The sequence below is a fragment of the Metopolophium dirhodum genome, chromosome 3 (genome assembly GCF_019925205.1).
Source record: "Metopolophium dirhodum isolate CAU chromosome 3, ASM1992520v1, whole genome shotgun sequence".
Taxonomy (NCBI): Eukaryota; Metazoa; Arthropoda; class Insecta; order Hemiptera; family Aphididae; genus Metopolophium; species Metopolophium dirhodum.
The window spans coordinates 18266211-18286831 of NC_083562.1; the positions used below are offsets into that span (position 1 = coordinate 18266211).

Genomic DNA, 20621 nt, shown 5'->3' on the forward strand with positions numbered 1-20621 from the left:
GAATATTTGATTAATACTTTTTAGAATTCAAACAGAAAATTAAAATCGTTTGATGAGAATAATATGAGAAATTTAAATGAGAATGTTATTATAAACATTTGATGAAAATGTCAAGTATCGAAAATCCAAAATCGATTATGTCACAAACTGTTTTTGCTGAAAAGTCTTTTCCCGATTATTAAAAAAAGTTGTGGGAATTTTTACTTTTGACCCTACAACTTCCAAGTAATAAACCTTATAAAAGCAATTGAAGTTGGAAATCAAAGCATTTCAAAAGGTTTTGAAGACCGACACAAAAATAAACAAATAAACAAATAAAAAACATATTATTATTATTATGTTATACAACGCTAAGAATCTTAGCACAGCGAGCGCGTCGACGGATCGGGTCACCGCGCCGCCGACCACGGGACGCGCTTGTAAACGCGAGTAATCTGTTGTAGCTGTACACCACCAAAGCCGGTGACCGCGGTCGCATTTACGATTTCCATTGAACAGGGCCGCATCACGATTATCGTCGACGCGGGCTGTGCGGTTTTTTCCGGCCGCGAACAAAGCGCGTTCGCGTTTCCGACGTACCAGGGCAGTATGCGGCTGGGTGTCGCGACGCCGTTGCAGTCGGCCCCGTGGCGCGTGCGCCACTCGATTTGTGCTGACGCCGGTCGGCTCCCGCACCAGGGCACCATCCGGTCAACCGTCGGGTATTGCCGTATTGACGATACGAAGAATTTGTGTCGGCGGCCAATGCGTGGGTGGACGTCCCAGAACAATGAAAGCGGCCCGTTGTGCGTCCCGTGGTACCAGGACCGCATACGTACTCGCGCGTTGATCGCCGATGCCGTCGCGGTTCGGTATTATTTTCGTTACGGTCGGTTATGTCCGTCACGGACGAACAGCGCTCGCGGCTGCGGCGGCTTTATCGCATGCACACTATCACTACACAGTACACGTTCACTAAAAGTGCTTCACTTATAGTGGTGTTATAGAACTAATAATTACAGACCGGAATTATATGTTTTTATATACTTTTATTCAGATTATGCTCCTATAATTGAGAAAAGTACTATAGTATTATAGTACAGTGTTACATATTATATTAATTATTATGTTTTAAGAATCAAGAATGTATTGATATTTTTGGACACCACTTGGGCGACACACATTATGATTTTTTTATATTATTAATATTAAGATACGTAGAATATGAAATTCTAGTTTTATAATTTATTATATTTATTTATTTTTGATAAACTGTTATATAATGATTATTGATCTAGTCATTAGCTATCGCATAATTACACGATAGACTTGTATCAAGACTCAAGAGACGAGAGTAATTCTAATTATTTAACTATTTGCGATTTATTATTTTTAATTAATTATTTAATAATGTGAAATGGTCGTCTCCTCGTCTCAGGGGCGTATTTTTGGGGGTAACTGAGGGGCTATTTTGATTTATTTTACCTAGAATAGATTTACTGATATACACGCGTTGTCGAGTCTCAATAATATTATACGAGCCCGTATGAGCTAAAAATATATATTTATACCTCACAATGAAACTATAACTTCGTTACAATATGTATTACCAAGTATTGCAGTTGAAAAACCTTATTATTATTTAAAAAAAGCTGTTGAATTTTATGAAAAAGATTTACCGGGGCTAAATGACGTTATAGAAGCAGAGTACGAAATTTGGTAAGCTAAGTGGAAGAATATTGAAGACAACTTAAGGCCCACAACTGCTAAAGAGGCTTTGAGTGTCTGTGGTAATTAATTTAATATACCCAAACATGTATGAATTACTAAAAATACTAGCTATAGTACCAGTATCCACCGTTACAGCTGAACGCAGCTTTTCGATGTTGAGAAGACTCAAAACGTATTTAAGAATACAACTTTAGAATCCAGACTAGTGGGACTTGCACTTTTAGCTATTCATAGATACATTGACATACCAGATGGCATTTTATTAATTATTAGACAAATTTGCCAACAGTGGCAAAGAAAGAAATTTAAATTGAATATGATTTGTTACATTATTAATATTATTATAATTTATTATTATTATTAATTTTTTAAAAACATAAAAATCATAACAAAAATTAAAATTGTGCACTAATTTTCTAACTCTTGTTTTTAATATGCTGAATTGGGGAATTTCAGTTGGAGAAAATACCACAGCCCCTCTAAAAAAAATATCTAAATACGCCCCTGCCTCGTCTCATACTATTTCATCGACATGCTTCTTGGACATTATTCAAATCTAATAGGTACTGTATATTGTCCCTTTTTATTAAACGATATAAATATGATTAATAATAAATATAATAAAAACTAGCATGTAATATTATTAAAAAATAATTATTATATATTCATTTTTAAAAGTAAGTTCCTATAATATCATAATAATTGTAAATTAAAAATTGTGTAACCCACGAAAGTTTATAGATATTTATAGAAAAGCTGAATTATTTATTTTATTTTGAATCGTTTATTCGTTCATTGTCAAATGAATGTTATTAAACAGGCATAGATCATGATAAACGAACAGCCCATGCAGATATTTAACAGGACTACGGGAGAGGAAATTAAGATTTTCGTTAACAAATCACTTCTTATAGTCCCATCATCGATGGAAAATAATGCAATAATTTTATATATATTATTATCAATATTATAATTTCAATAAAATACTATTTAATGTTTAATACTTTTCCTAAGTTATGGAAGTATCTAAAAATTGTAATTTTAATTATTATCAAAATATAAGTATGTTGATGGTATTCATGAATAAGTTAGTGAAGGTTCAATAGCATTAGAGAGTTATTTAAAGTTTTATAATTAATCATAAGATATAAAGTGACCATATTTTTATTCCTCAATAAATTATCTACCTACCATCGTGTTCCTTGTTATTATTATTTCATTATACATTTATACCTATTTAAATATACTTTGAGTTGTTAATAAAAATAATAAATTATGAGAAACGTGTTAGACAGTGCACTCTAGTGGTCAATTTACTTAATGTGTTTTAGTTTATCAAAAATAAAAAAATAAATAAGAATTAATGTAGTGCCATGCCATTATTGTTTATAAATACTAGTACCTTTTTATAATTTTTTGTAGGTATAAAATATAAAATACTTGTATTTATAATTAATGAGACTATGATATACTATATTCAAATAATCAAATACAAGAAACAGTGAACTCAAATAATTAATTGTAATTTTAATAGAATTTTAGCTCTAAAACGTTATATTTTATTATATAATGTGAAGTTTTCATATATTTTAAAACGTAAATAGAATTATTATAGTATTGCTTGTCCCAGTATTGTGAAAAAATAATTTATATGACTACCCTATATGATTATTTACTTTAATTAATAATATCTACACGGCTACACGCTACATAGTTTAATGAAACCATTGATTTTATATATTTATTTTATACTGAAGATTATAAAAATATTTTAACTTGACTATATGATTATACATTTATATCCATACAAGATGAAAATTTTGTTTTCTTTGTACTCTTGTATTATTATATGTTCATGTATAAGTATAATATGTAGCATATTATATCTATTATAATAATAGACGGTGTTTATTGTTTTTAGTGTTTTTCATTGAAGCACCCAAACAGAAAATACTGATTTACATATTATGCAACTAGTAACTACCTATTTTTTTAGGCATTTTTCTCAATTTTAAAGAAATTGATTTTATTTTTAACAACCATTACAAAATAATGGCTTTAACAACCTTGTGTTACTGGTTAGCTTTAGAGTTAATTCATCATAGTTAAAGTTAAAAACATTATTTGTGTTGGCTTTTTCACGATATTTCAATTTTTATTGGAGTTATGAGTAAAATCATTGATTATAAATAATATAAATATTATAAATATTATCTATACTTACCCTCCGTCAGAAATAATTGCAATGCACTATAATAATATTATAATATAGAACAACGTATTTTGTACCGCATATCTATCGTAATCAATGCCCAATGGTATCGAGCTTTAAAATTTAAATATCGTAAAAAGCCTGCAACGTAAGAACACAGTTGATGCTCTTAAGTTCTGTAATAGATCAATTCACTCTTTAGTCTATACCTTAATCTCTAAAGGCGGGTTTCCACTATACACGTTTGCCGCGTACACGAAAAATGTTTAGCTGTCCAACAAGTAACAACACGGTATCGTGGTTAATCGTGTGGTAACCTAACTTAACCAACCAATCACAGCATAGGATTTGTATGCACGTACACGCGTACGTGTATAGTGGAAACCCGCCTTAAGAGGATGTCAGTGCATTAGTGGTTTTCTCTCTCTGGCCCACGCGCAACATAGACAAAACGCATTTGCGCAGAATCGTTTTTTCTATGTTTTTAAGTAATCTTAGAGTAAAATCACCCATTAGAAAAAAGAAGGAGAATAATATTTTTGAGGGAATGTCATATTGATTTCTCTAAATATTGTTTCAAAACAATTTAAACATCATTTAAATTTACAACATTTTTTCGTTTATTTTAAAACTCAAATACAAAGTCAAATAACAATAAAATCTAAAATCGATATGACATTCCTTCAAAAACATTATTCTCTATCTTTTTTGTAATGGGTGATTTTACTCTAAGATTACTTGAAAACATAGAAAAAACGATTCTGCGCAAATGCGTTTTGTCTATGTTGCGCGTGGGTCAAAGAGAGAGAACAAATAGCGCGCTGACATCCTCTTAATACTAAAAAGTAAAAACTAAAAGCCAACAACATAATATTATGATTGCTTCTGCTGAACGGAAATTTGTTATGTTGCTCGTGAATCAGAGAGAGAGAGAGAGAAACCCGATAGTACGCTGACTGATAACCGAAGAAGCAAGACACGAGAGACAAAAAAAGCAGTAGTACAGCAGCAGTCAAGACGTAGCCTCGTCCGTCGACCGGTAACCGATCGGCGTAACGCGTATACCGTCATTATGGTATCCTGTTGTGCATGGTTTTCGCCGGTCGCGTTTCCCCCGCAAACGGTATCCGAACGCACGCGGCCCGACGCCGGCACTCGATCACTGAAGCCCTGGTACCCAGAAATCAAAGCCGTGCAATAACAAGCAAAAACCCAATCGAACACATATTTTTCTATATTATTGATGTCAATAACATTGATGTCCACGCTCGTCGAAATCGAATACCCAACCGGAACACGGAACAACGTGATTCCCGCCCGCTGGTCATTAATGCGTTATTATTATTTTCGACGCCGGTGCGCAACCTACCTCGGCCGAACGAAACCTGATCTGCCAGTGATCACGATATCAATCTTATTTTTACCCAATGTATCGACTAATTTAATGTTTTTTAGAAATGTGATTACAATTTATCTTCATTAATTATGGTGAGTGATTCCTCCAAGAAACATACCTAATATGAAATATACTTTAAACGATTATCTCCAATTTATAAATCAATAAATAACCTACCGAGGCTATTATTGTCTAAAGTAGCAAAATAAAATGTAATTTTTAAAATATGCATGTTTTTTATAAAATTTCTAAAAGGTTGAAATAGGTCTTTGAGAATATCAATAATAATTTCGAAGCTTGGTAGTGCATAAAATTAATCAACTGACAGTAAATAGTTGACATTGTTGTTAACATTAGGTTTTATTAGTAAACTTATTTTGCTACAAATATTTTTTTCCAAGATAACAATGTATAATATACGTTATAGTATTAACTATTAACTATTAAGTATTTAAAGATAGATTTTCATCAATTTATGAAAATTAATTGTTCAAATAATCAATATGGTTACTTATTTTATTATTAGAAATGCAATATTGTAATTGCGATTTGTTATAGACAAGGGTAAAGTAAGTCGAGTGCCCTCGCCCAATCTTTAATCAAATTTCTATCATGTCTGCAGTTTCATAATTAATTTATTCATTTTAAGGCCCATCCAACTAGATCATTTTCTTAGCGTTAAGTCCGATAATACCATAATAGGCTAATAAATAATGATACAAATATATCGAGCTGAACTCAACAGTTTCACATATTTTAAACGCTATTTACGTCATTTATGCCCGCATGGTATACCTACGATTGTTTTATAATAAATAATAATATATTTTGCATTAATTTGTGCCTACGCTAACTAATAAAGAATTAAAACTAAAAATGCCAAATTTACAATAGTTCAGGTCCGACCGATCGTCATGCGGCCCTGATGGGCGTGCGGCGCACAAAAGCGTGCTCGACCGCAGGCAACTCGGCGCGGCACGTGTCTCGCCGCGCGGCATCGAGCAAACGACCGACGTTAACCGCTGAGGCCCCCTCGTTGCATAGCCCCCTGGTCGGTGCTTACGGAAATGTACAGCTACGGCGAAAACGGTAAACTCGCAAAAAGTTGCGCACGTGACGGAAAGTCCCGCAATATAATATGACAACAACACGGTACTGACGCGACGGTGGTGGTGGTGCTGATGACGTATACAATCGACAATAATAGGTTACAATATAGGTGCTTGTGTGTTTACTTAACAAATACTATTTATTGTTATTATTATTGCATTCGAATAGTATTGAAGTCATTTAGTGCTAATTGTTTTGATTATCCACATTTATGAATGTCAATTTTGATTGTAAAAATTAAATATAAACACAATTAAAAAATAATAAAAGTGAATTACTAACCAAAATTAGAACTTTGGTGTTAAATTTTAAATCAATGATAATATAATATCGTTGTATACGAAAAGCGATTCTGAGCGAAGACGGTCAGTCAGCCTATGATATATTACTATTTACTAAGCAATTTGATGATATTATTGTGAATAAAGTAATTTATTAATTATTAACCTATTTACTTGGAACTTTGTTTTACATTGCAACATTCTATAACAAATAAAAATTCGTTGTCATCCTTGCTAAGACCCCCTGGCCCCCAGCTAAGTCAGCACACGATTTATTTCTATAAACACTGTCTTAGGTTAGGTTTAGGTCTCTTATCTTTACCCTAATCACAGATATTATATAAATAATCAACTAGATTTCTAACTCATGATAATAGATATGGATAAATATATATCATATATATTTACTATTTAGCCATGACAGTCCCTAAAATTGTGTGTAATATACTAGTATGACACAATTTGTATAGTACGAAAAGTGCAGTGTGTAGTACAAAATTTAAAAGTGTGTTATTCTAATTAAACCTTTATAATAATATTATATATAATTTTATATCTTCACATTTTTTATATATTTTAATGGTTTTTTGCCAAACCACATTTTAATTATTATCTTCTACACAGACACACAGTAAACAATATTTTGTGTTGTTACATCTTAAACTTATATTATATAGTTATTATTGTTCATTATTATTAAGAGTAGCTATTTTTATTATTATCAGCTTAGTAGTGAACGGTTATAGTATACTGGTATACTAGAAATAATTTAGATTTAACCGATTTAGGACTATGGGTGTAGTACGAAAATTTGGATATTTTAGGGACTGAGCCATGATGAACTGTGGTCTGTGAAGTCAAAATACGCCATTATTGAGAGAATTATTGGTTTTATCACAGAAAATTGTGGCCCTTTATATACGGCTTCATTTATCTAAATAGTAAGTATACAGCAGTTAGCAGTTAGTAGTCTAGCCTAATATGTCTGTGACTCAAATTCGCTTATATCCACGGACCACGATTTAAGATAATCTATAATTTCATCTACAATCGTATTTCCGTCCAAATTGAGCTATTAATATTTAATATTAAACATCATATTATGGCATAATTTACATAATATAGGTTAGGTTGTAAATTATTACCAGTTGTAATACTATAATATTTTTTATATATTATAATATTATGAAAAACGATAGCAGCCAGCGATCTTGGCCTGCGGATGAGAGATGTCGACCACTCGTTCATGGGACGCTGGTATCCGGAGCCGTTTGAATTTATGCCTTGCCGTACCGTTCTGCGCAACACACACCGACGTGGGGACGACACATCGGTTGCTGCGAATGGGTGCGCCATGCACATTGCACACGCGTGTCTCCGGCGACGTCCGCCGACGAACACTCACGGCCTACTCGCGTGCATGAGGCCCTGGTACTTGTGTGTCCCCGTTGCGAGTACAAAGACGTGTACACACGTGTATTTGACTCGCACACGTATCACACGTCATGTACGCTCCGCCACAACTTCTACCGAATTTCCTTCGATCGACCATGATTGGCGGCAGACGGCCGAAAAGTAACGATATTGTAATTTTTTTTGTTTTCGGAATTTAATAAATCTACGGACGTAATTTACGTTATTATAAATTATATTATAATATATTATTAATTATATTATATTATATTTTTGTATTTTACGTGTCTTATTACTGAAAAATGTTTTTTCGCTAACACGACCCACTGCAATAAGATATTTATGATGGCCAATGAGTAACACAATGGACTAAGATAAATCTGTGCCCTGTATAATAAAACTAATAAAAAGTACAATTGTAAATTGTAGATAATATTAAAATTGTATCCATAGACTTATGTCCGTACATGCATATTGCATACAGATATTAGATCAGGGATGGCAAATAGGATTTGTTTAACGTGCCAATTTATGACACAATGAAAAAAAAAATTTTAGCAGTGCCACTAATTATAATTGTTATAACACAGAGAATGTATGTACTGCAAGTTAAATACAATTTTACCTATATTATTGAAATGATGCGCGCTATTTAATAAGCACATTGTATAAAATAATATCTATTTTTCAATATGGTTTAAAAGTCTATTGAGACCTTTATAGAAGTACAAGTAGTAAGTACAACAAAATCTTTTCGAATATGTTTGAATAAAAAAGATATACACAAGAATTCTCCACACAAAATTATATAGAACTAAGAACTTAATGTACTTCTTGATATCTCTGTGCAATCAATTTTCCATATTATACGAGTCAAATAAAATTTAAATTAAACAAGTTAACGCGCATGAAATTAATGAATATATAATAAATGAATTAATATTTATTTTTAATTTTAATTGTAGCATGTTCTATTTGTTGTAACTCATTACTCATTAGTCATTTATCCCAACACAAGCCATGCTTAATGTCTATAATGGGGTAACAACTAGGTAATCATTAATTTTTACTTGTCAAATTGTATTTTCACTGTTATCAATCTGATATTCTTGAATAAGTAATAATTGATATTTTTCCTCTATAAGGAGAATCTATAAATCATAAATATTATGTTTTTGTTAATAAGTAACCATGGCAACGAAAAAACGGCCAAGACAAAAAACATGTATCCAGCCCAAAAACATATTTATGTAAAATAAAAAAACCCAGGGACGGATCGTGAGCGAAGATATGCAGGTGCATTGATTTGAATGTACCTACACCAAATCAATAGACAATATTTATCTTGTACTTACATAATTACATTTTTTTTTTATATTTTATGCTAATCGGCAGTTATATATAATATGTAGGCAATAACAATTAAATAACAATGACAAAGCTATAACAATAAGAAAAAGCGTAGAAATTTAATGATATAATATAATAGTATAGCCAGATAACGTATATAGCTAAAAGTTTTAGCTAGATACAACTAGGGCAAATTTCGATTATTAACCAGGAGCATTCTGTGGATGATTACCATAGATGGATTGTAACCACAGACAGTAGAGTGGTGCGGACAAAAAACTGGACTAGGTTTCGTATTCCACAGGTTAGGTATTCCACTATATAGATATGAGCAAATGTGCAAATGTGCCACATTTTAAAAGTTTAAAGTAGGTATTGTTCTTCGACATAGTAATGCACATAGTGGCCATTTGGGCATTATGCCCTGTTAAACTATTATTCATATATTATTTTGGATGAAGCCGGGCATAGAATTCACTGGCAATGATTTATTATATTCATGTTTATTTTTTAAATTTGTTTAACAATAAACAGAAACAAATTTGTTCCATGCATCCAATAATCATATTGCTTTATTTATTATTATAATTCATTATTCGCTTCTAAGTCCTATTCAAATTTAAAACGTATTAATTTGTAGTAAAATCTATTACACGGTAGTTAAAACGTACGCAGTACAGGCATTTTATGTAATCAATAGCCTGAATGAAGCAGTTTCATGGGCACTAATATTCAATTACACAGTTTGTCACTTTGAACATATATTTCTGGAACCCTAGTCATGAGATTGAAAAACGATCGTCAATAAGTGCAACGTCTTCGGTTTGAAGGTCATTTTAATATAAATTATAAAAATATACTTGTCGTTACTTTTCAATCATCTATTTTTTATTTTAGAAAAGTCAAAGTAACAACTAATGACAATAATATCGGACTTACATAAACAAAATAATTGGATAAAGCTAAATTACAAGGAAACAATAAATTGTCCATTTATAATTTATAATTTATTTGGCATTTCTAATGAAAATACTATAATATTTTATAGTAGTACAGCAGATTAATCATGTAATATCGAAGTGAAATTCTCTCGCACGGGTTCCAGAAAATAGTGTCCTATTAATTTTGTCACTTTATTTTTTCTTCTTCAATTATAATAATAATTTATTTAATTATCATTTATCAAAGAATGGTCATTTTATTTTTAATGGATTGTATGCTAAATAATGACGCGAATAATCATTTAGCATATATTTCAGAAAATAGTTGTTTCTTGTAATTAAAGTAATAAACAAATTTGAAACATCAAATCTAACAATAATTAAAAGTCTTGCGATAGTGGAAAATGCAGCAATCAAATTAAATGAAGTTCAAGGAGAATCCGGAGTTAAAATAGAAATTAAATTAAACTACATATTTGCTAAAAACGTTCTTTACAAAAAATCAAAGCTATAGAGACATTATTTTGAATAAAAATGAAAGTACGTCAATAGATATTTAATTAACATCATCTGAATATCTGAAATATCAAATATCAAATATGCCCCATTATCCTGGTCCGACGTTGAACGCTTCTTCAGCCGCTTTAAGCCAATTTTGAGATTTTATATTTGAAAATCTCCAAATGTACGTTGTATCTTGTTTCCAAAAAGACAACAATGAAGATGATTAGATGAATAATTATAATTTAAAAAAAAATGTATATAATAAATCTAAAATATGGCTATATCTACAACAGGTACCGTACATCATTGTATCATTAATTGATAAATAATTAAAAATTAAATTAAATTAACTAAACAATTTTTTGTAATAATATTATAATATATAGGTATATATTATTATATTTGTAAAAATATTTCTTTATTTTTACATATTTTGACTTTTTTATTACATACAAATCAGCGCCTTATTAATATACAAGTAGGTCCCTTTTGAACCCCCCCCCCCCCAGCGGGCACCCATGTATATTATAACGTTTATTTTGTAAAATAAAATAAGTACATATTTTACAATATCATTGTAGTATTGACTATTGATGTATTGTACCTTTTACAAAATAAACAGACAAAACCTTCGATTGACGGTTATACCTGATTATTTTATTAATATTATTTAATAATATTTCAATAGTATTAAAATCATATTGACGGTACAACATTAGATTAAGCTAGTTAATATAAGTATAATAGAATTTCTTATTATAATTAAATATGATGTTGCTAAAATGCTCATTGCTAATAAATTATAATATATACAATATATAAATAGTATTCATAATTTATAGTACCTACTATACTAGGGTTTACATTAAATTATTAAAATCATTTATTTGATTAACTTGCAGGCAATATAAAAGCTTAACATCATAAGATAACTGCGCCTGTGCATATATTTTATATCAAAACATTAAATTTAAATTTATGTTTTATTTATATTTCAATATTAAAAAGTGTAAACTATCAAATAATTAGTAATTACTAATTATTACGTTTATGTTTTTAATTTTAATTAAATTATTGAAAAGTTATAAAAGTTAATCTATTGGCACTATTTTTCGTAATATTATGTTTTGTTGATTTACCGAAATTTTAAATAACTGTCCTAATTCCTTAATCTATAACGACTATAACTTCTTAACAGCAGTAAAGCACTTATAAAGTATTATTAATAGTTGCATAAAAAAAAAACATTGTCTCCTTTATTTTTTAGTAGAATATTATAAAAAAAAGTCATATAAAAAAAATCGTCTTAAATATTAGACATTTTTAGGGTAATATTATAAACCTGTTCGTTCGATAATTTTATTATCCAAAGAACAGGGACGCACACAGCACACACGCATGCGCGTATTGGAAATACAAATAATATTACAGTAATTTAGGCTATAGCCACATGCCCACATGCAGTTGTTGTCGAGTCGCATCTCATTTCCCCACCACTTGTATGGCTTTAATTGAAAGGACATTATTAAGGCTTTGTTACATTTTAACTGAGAATTTAATGATTCGACCATTTCAACTATAACAGTTGAACTGTTTAAGTCTCGCAGGAATGACATATTGTACTGATGATACTACGTTTGTTACAGTTTAGTGTTTTAGTTTCCTATGTCTCTGAACTTACTTTCGGCTCAATATACGAGCAACTGCAGCCTATCGATGTGGTTCGGTCGTCGACAGTCGGAAACACAAGTTACGACTGTTTCGAAGATCAATATGATATGCCACTGGTGTTTTGGCATAAAGCCAATTTAGAATCCAAATTATCGTTGATCCGATCATTGGACAATCAAGACGTGAGCATTAAGCGTGGTAAGTTAAAAACTTATACAATATACTCGGTGGTGGCTCGAAATTGTGGAAGCTTTGAAGCATTTGTATATTTTAAATATTTTTACCACCACACCCTTTATTGAAACAAAATTAGCAGCAGGGGCCAGGGACCATTAATAATTATGTATTATAATATTTGCCATGAAACTTTTGTGTTGAGGTCTTACGATTATATATATATTTAATATTTATATAGTATTTATACCCACCCACCCATTTCAGACATGAAGCAATTGTTTCAAATAATCCTATATCCCGCCGCCACTGATTACATACGCCATACACTATTTTAGTGACAATGGTGTTTAAATTAAATTTACGTCATGTCACAATTGTTTTCGTTCACGTTGTTTAGAACTGCTAGCAGCTGGTTGTAAATGGCTCTGGAATTCGGTACCAGGGCTGATATTACTAGAAGTCTATTCGGGTGACCAACAAATTAAGTCTTTCAAAAAGCGAGGAAACGTATACTCTTCAATAATAACTAAAATCAACAGTACGCATTGGAGGTGTGAGGATAGCAGTTTTGTGGAACATGTAGAAATCACTTTTGAAAATAAAATCACGTGGGTCATTAAACGCTATTCATTATTCAGAAATTATAGTTATAATTATACTTATAAATAATAATTGAGTTAGAATATTTAAAATTATTCTTCTGGTTTCATATTATCCTATATAACTATTGTAACTAGAATTTATCATGAGTAGGTATTGAGATGTATTATCTTACCTATATTATTATTGATTAATTTTAAAATAATTTATTTTTGTCAATTTATTAGGTTTAAAAGGTAGTGTTGTAAATTGTTTGAACATTTAAAACACAGAACTCAGCTAAGTTTTTATTCAAGTTTAATACTTACAATTTATTTTAATTATTTAAATATTGAAACATTTCAAACGAAATATTTCTGTGAGACATGACACTAAAATATTATATATTTGAATTGCAATGATATCTAATTAGTATACCTAATATATAAAATTTTATTTTATTTTAATTAAAATTATTGATTACATTAACGTATAACGTACCTATATCAGCTGTATACCAGCTATATCGTATAACTATAGGTACAGCTGATATATATAGTATTAAATTAGTCGTTATAACTCAGAATTATTGATTTTTTTTTTACTAATATCGCAATATCTGTAATATAATTTTTAATTTAGTTGTTTTTAATTGGACGTGTATATATATACAAGCATACTTAATTAGTTTTTTCACTTGACTCTGTCAAATATGAAATAACAATTTTAATAGCATATGTGTTGTCTGAATTATCAAGGACGACAGACCCTATAATAATACATGTTTGTAATATATTTTATTATATTATTTGACACCACACATTCATACGAACGTTGAAACATAGTATTGAAATCAGAAGAAATAAGAAAATCAGTTGGTAATAGACAATAATAGTTATTGTGAACGTAGTAATATGTCTCCTGGATAACGTCTATAATATTATATTAAAATTTAGAAATATTTCTCGTTCATGAAAATCGAACGGTTCTTATTATTTATAGAATGCTTACAGTGTAGTAAATTCAAATAAGTTTCGTATAGTGTTGTAGTTGAAGCCAATTTGTCGGCAGTGACAATCGATCAGTGTGAAAAATCAGGAGAACCAAATAATGCATTCAACGGGACGAACAGGTGCCACCATACGACCTACTGTACTTATAGGCCGGGCGATCGACCTTTTGCGGCTGGAAATTACTGGTGTGCGTGCAGACCAGGATATTATTCAGAATTCGCCAAGTTCGATGGGGCACAAGTAGAATGTGAGTACTGCCATAATACAAAAACTATATTATGATTATGATTACACAAAACGAACGAATTAGTATTAGTAGAGACAGAGAGAGAGAGAGAAAGAGAGATAACTGTATACGTTATTGTTCAGTGGCTTCACCAGAAGATATCGACAGCAAATATTCGTGTCACAAATGCTTGGAAGGATGCGATGTCTGCGATGGACCTGAGAGCTGCATGGCCAAATTCATGTGGATTAAAAGGTGAATTATTAGAGAGAATAAGAAACGTAAGGCACATATGCTATACAGTGGCCTGTGGGTACCTATGTCAGAAAGACTTGATAATCGTAAACAAAATATATGTACCTAATAACTTTTATTCAAATCAATATTTTAAAATATTTATTTAGCACAATTTATTATTAATCAATAATCATACTTATATTATGAAAAATAATAACCATACTGAGTAATAATATATTTTGTTAAACACATTTGTCGATTCTTTCTTACACTCTGTATACATTGTTCTGTTTTAAATTAAAAACCGTCAATATTTACGTCATCTGATATGTTTCAGAAGTACGTTTCTTGGTATCACGGTCATCTGTATAATATCTACCTTGATATTGATATGGTTCGTCCATAAGAATCGTCGAATCAAAGTGTTCCGAATCGCAAGTCCGACGTTCCTGATCATCACGTTGATCGGCTGCATCATCATGTACTCAGAAGTAAATATTAACAAAAATATAAATTAAAAAAAAGGTGGGTAAGTGGATGTCACTCTGATGTACAGTATGTTACAAGTGGGTCACTGTAATGGATGGTGTTAAATTTGAATTCAATGATATAATATCATTGTATTAGAAAAACGATTCTGAGCAAAAACGGTCCGTCAGCCTATGATATTACCAAGTATATTTGATGATATTATTGTGAATAAAGTAATTTATATATAACCTATTTACGTGGAGCCTTATTTTAAATTTTCAATCCTTAGACATACAAGTTAAACATTTTATATATTTTTAACTACAAAATAATTAATAAATTATAAATTTGATAAATGTTGTCAAAATTTGAACTTTAAATGCTTATAAAAAAAAATTGTGCCTATGTATTCTTAATATTTTTCAATAATATTTTTCAACTGCTATTAGAACGATATATCAGGAGCCTTATATTAAATTTTCACGCTTTTTTACCCAACAAATAACATTTTATTGATATTTATAGAAAAAAAAACTAAAAAAATTGAAAACTGACAATGTCCGTAAACAGCTCAAAAAGAGTCAAAATATTTTCAAAATTGTATGGTGTATAGGAAATGCAATTATAAACATTCAGTCAAACTACTGGGATATTTTTACTGTTGACCCCCTCAAAGTACCAACTAGATTCACTTTCCTATCAGAAAAGTTACTGTTGAAGAAAATCCAAGCACTTTTACTGTCCTAAAAGGTCATGACAGACACAAAAATAAAAAAAAACACACATCATTGTAAAATCAATACATTCATCGCTTCGCTCAGAATCTAAAATCATATAAACAAAGACAGTTTATCATTAAATTCAAAAATCAAAATTTAACACATTAATTTAAGTGACAGTCAATGATGAGGGACAATAATTAGTCATTAGAGATAAATTTGAAACCAACTACCTATGCATAAGAAACGGATTCTCTTTTCTCATCTCTGAATTATTTTTTAAAATTATACTCCCATAGTCCCATAATAATAATATATTCAATATAGGTATGTAGGTATCAATGACTAAAATTAAAGATTGAAAGAAACATCACAGATATTTTTATTGAAAATAATAGGTCATTACTTGTAATCATTACTTGCGAGTTGCGATACACCATTGTATATTTGTGTGTTTGTAATTTGTATTTTTGTAATATATTAAGTTTTACCTAAAGTTAATTATTATTTATTATTGATGTGAAACAAAACATAAATTGATGTTATTAAACAAAATAGAATTTGATTTTGTTCATTCTTTGCGAGTCTGTTAAATGTATTAATATATTGTGATATCATTTGCATTGAGTAATTTCCTCATCATATAATATATTATCATGTAAATAGCGCTAATCCACATAAACGTTCATGGTCCATTCTCGAGTATAGCCACGCTTTCAATCTACAGATACACTCATAAGTAAAACTGTAAAATAAATTAATAGGGCCTTTATAATAATAAAATATAAGATGTGTGTGTCTTTATGGAAAAACAGTGTAAATTGTTTGTATTTTATTTAGGTATACAAAATTGAGCAAATCACAATATTAAAATTAAAACGTAGAAATGCCCGAGCTTTAGAAGCAATTAACTTTTAGTTTCTTTCAAACTTCAAAGCATATTAATACCTATATAGTTTTCAAAACTTTATTATTAACATAAACTAGTGGTATTATGTGATAAACTATTTTTATAATGCAATAAAATATTAAACAAATTATAAAAACAAATTTCCTTCAATTTCCATCATACCTATAAATGATACTTAAATATGTATTAAAAGGACCACTATGTGGTTTAGCAACTCTCAGGTACACCAATGTACAAAATATTACACCATCTGTGCGAATATTAATATTTATATTAAATTATGTATTTCATAGATGGGCATTATGTTCCCTGAATGCACCCAACAGCTGTGTGTGGCAACTAAGTGGACACGACATTTTGGCTTTTGCATAACATACTCGGCGCTGCTGATGAAGACCTGGAGGGTGTCGCTGACGTACAGAGTGAAATCGGCACACAAATTGAAGCTCACTGATAAACAGCTGCTGCAATGGATGACCCCGATATTGGTGATAATATTAGTCTACATGGGAGCTTGGACTCTTAGCGACCCACCCCAAGCAGTACTGGAAAAGGAAAAGGAAACGAATCTGAAATTTTGGAAGTGTTCGAACGACTGGTGGGATTATTGTCTGGCGGCTGGTACGCAAAATTTATTGCTATTTATATTAATAAAAAATAATGTGGGCACGTAGAAATTAGGACATTTTCCTCCCGAGTGATATTTTCGCTATAGCCGAGTTATTCGTATCCAAAAAACGGAACATGCATTTTGGGAAAGTCGAAAATATTTACCGATTTGGTCACCCATATACGATGAGTAACCAAGCCTGTCCGAAATAGTGTGAGGAAAATGTTCAAATTCTAGATTCAGTAAAATATACGTGGTTACGCGTACAAAATGACATCGATGACAACAGTAACTATACAATGTGATGACTATATGCCTATAATATAGGAGAAGTGCTGTTCTTGGCGTGGGGAGTTCGGGTGTGTTATGTTGTGCGGAACGCTGAGTCGTTTTACAATGAAGCGCAGTCCATCAACTTTGCTATCTACAACATATGCATTGTGAACATCATTATGATGACGATCCAGTAAGATGAACTCGAAACGATTAATGATGATCACTTATCAGGGTTAACAATATATTTTCTGTGCCATATAGGTAGTAGTCAAAAATCGCAGACATTTCCCATCATATTTTTAAAAGTCTAAAAATATTATTACTATTTAAATTTAATAATATTAAATATAATAATATCTATTCAACATAAATACACAATAAAAAGTTAATGTTAAACAAAAAATTAAGTAAAAATATAATTTTGAATAAATATAATATAATATAATAGGTAGTACTTAGTTAACAGATTTTCTAAATAAAATATAATTAATAGGTAACTATAATAAAAAAAATGGTTAAAAAATCCGACATAAAAATGATAACCCACTACTTACATATTATATCTACCTACTATAACGCAATTAATTGATGACTGTTGAACATGTATATTATTAAATATACTAGGTATATGTACTTATGCTTTGATAATACTTCTTAGTAAAATAAAACAACATTAAATATACCTAATTGTTTTTAAACAACATATTACATGTATGTAAAGTTTAGTTTTAATTTGTCTTACTAAATTACTAATTTGAATATTAAGCAAGTTAGTTAAAATTGAAAATCTATGTTGTAATACCACAGATTAAAATATAGTTAAATAGTTTTATTTAACCTGTGGTAATACTAGTATTTATAATCAATGGTATTAATAAAATTGACACTCATAATGGTGCATAATATACTTAATATTATACTTAATAGTATATTTATAGCTGCAGTAGGTAGTCGTCGTTCGCAGGCAGTGTACGAAATTGTCCCGGATGTTTTCGTGGAAAATTTTACGGGCATAGACCTATAAACTATGTTCACCGGATATACAAAATAATATCATACATATCTATAGTGTCATAGTATTAAATGTATATTATATACAATATAATTAAATCAAATATTATGTTTATAGATTATTTCGTTAATGACGGTATACGCATAGATACAGTACTATTTTTATAACAATAATACTACCTATTGTTAATAATTTATTATATAAATCGTCGTGTTTTTATTCGCAGCTGATCAGAAATAACAATGTAGGTACATTAATTTAGTTAATGGAAAAATGAAAATAACACAAAAGCCAACAATAAATTATGACTGACTATCAAGATAACTATTATATTTTGTGACTGCATTTAATTTGTTCATACTATTTAAAAGTACAATAATTATTAACTTTCTATTAAATTACATTATTATGGTTTTCGAACACAAAATGTATAAAATATGTTTATCATACTATAATATTAAATACATATATACATACATAAAAAATCATCTAGAAAAATTAATACAGGATAAGTCTCAACACTGGGTATAGAGAGGTGGTTGTACCCGCAAAATGTTGGTCCATTACTTCGCTCATCTAAACTATTAGATTATAATATATGTTATAACTAAAATACTATAGTAAAGTTGTCCAAAATTTGATTTTTATAGATCGACATTTTTCGAATAATACTTTGATTAAGAATATCGTAAATTGTCATTCGAAAGAGTAAAAACTTAAAAAATTATAAAAAAAGAAACAATTTAAAAGAAATATTTTCAAAAGCATTAGTGTTTTCTGAAATAATGAGTGTCTAACGTAATTTAATACATTTAATGGATCACTCCTTACAGAACAATATATTGTGGTACCAGAGTAGTAAGTAGGTACCTACTTTAAAGTTTAACGTATCGGTGTTTTTGGTTGATGCCACAGTGCCACACTAAGTAATCAATAACTAATAGGGCTCTGGATTTTGAGTTAGTCGCTATGAATCTTAAGGTCTTAATTCTTAAGGTCCTCACACATTGCAGCGATGGCGGTGAATTGAAGCAGGGCCCATTTCACCGATCACCGCGGCGGTAAGACCAAGACAATAGAATTTAACGCCACCGCTGCTGTGTGTGGGGACCTTTAAGAAGGTATTAATTTGTAATTTTATTTTGTTATTTATTTAGCTTTTTTCTGTTTCCCGACATCGGTCCCAATTTCAAGTACACATTAGGATTCATCCGGACTCAATTGAGTACTTCAGTCACCATAGCATTGGTGTTCGGTTCAAAAGTGGTGAGAGTATTGAACGGCCAAGGTGACCACTGGGACAACAATGCAAAAAGCCTAGTGTCTTATGAGATGAACGATGTATGTGAAGAAACTAACGATTTACAGACAGAAAACGAAGAACTCAAAGAAGAAATATTCAAATTGGCAACACAAATAGGTCTGTTGAAAAATTCACTTATGCATGTGAATAACAGACACCTGAGGAAGACTGGTTGTCAGAGTTGCAATCCAATTGCTTCGAATCAACAGAGCCCTACAAGTAAAACGGGAAGTTTTTTCAAAAGTTTGGGATCCAATAGCTGTTTAGCGCCTTCAACAAGCGCTTAAAAACTGTATACAATAAGTAAAAGGAAATACTGGCTTTTAATTATTAATAAAATATTTACTTTACAGATATATATATATAAAAAAAAGACTTAAACAATTTGTGTAGGTACATACACGCATATAATACAATTTAATTTATAAATATGTTTATAATATTTAAATATATAACGATCTAATACCATCAATCGTTAATTTTTGTTGAAAAAAAATAAT

The 20621-nt window shown here is 30.2% G+C and overlaps 1 protein-coding gene, 1 long non-coding RNA gene and 1 pseudogene across 2 annotated transcripts; all 3 read left to right on the forward strand.

Annotated features, from left to right (window-relative positions):
- Positions 1-1546: 1546 nt before the first annotated feature.
- LOC132940575 (52 kDa repressor of the inhibitor of the protein kinase-like) lies at positions 1547-2024 on the forward strand (annotated as a pseudogene).
- Positions 2025-4940: 2916 nt separating this feature from the next.
- LOC132941701 (uncharacterized) lies at positions 4941-8444 on the forward strand. Its single transcript, XR_009664188.1, has 3 exons — positions 4941-5410; positions 7534-7650; positions 7909-8444. It is a non-coding gene; the product is annotated as an uncharacterized LOC132941701 (long non-coding RNA).
- Positions 8445-12392: 3948 nt separating this feature from the next.
- Positions 12393-20616, forward strand: LOC132941139 (probable G-protein coupled receptor CG31760). Its single transcript, XM_061009067.1, has 8 exons — positions 12393-12786; positions 13163-13373; positions 14387-14604; positions 14727-14838; positions 15158-15311; positions 17214-17541; positions 17858-17996; positions 19976-20616. Exons 1-8 carry the CDS (start codon positions 12543-12545, stop codon positions 20406-20408), a joined length of 1839 nt encoding a protein of 612 aa, XP_060865050.1. The 5' UTR covers positions 12393-12542; the 3' UTR covers positions 20409-20616.
- Positions 20617-20621: the final 5 nt, after the last annotated feature.

Coding starts and splice junctions, on each gene's coding strand:
- LOC132941139 (XM_061009067.1), top strand. CDS start 12,543: ATGATACTACGTTTGTTACAGTTTAGTGTTTTAGTTTCCTATGTCTCT. Junction 14,839..15,157: donor AAATTCATGTGGATTAAAAG/GTGAATTATTAG, acceptor GATATGTTTCAG/AAGTACGTTTCTTGGTATCA. Junction 17,997..19,975: donor ATCATTATGATGACGATCCA/GTAAGATGAACT, acceptor TTATTTATTTAG/CTTTTTTCTGTTTCCCGACA.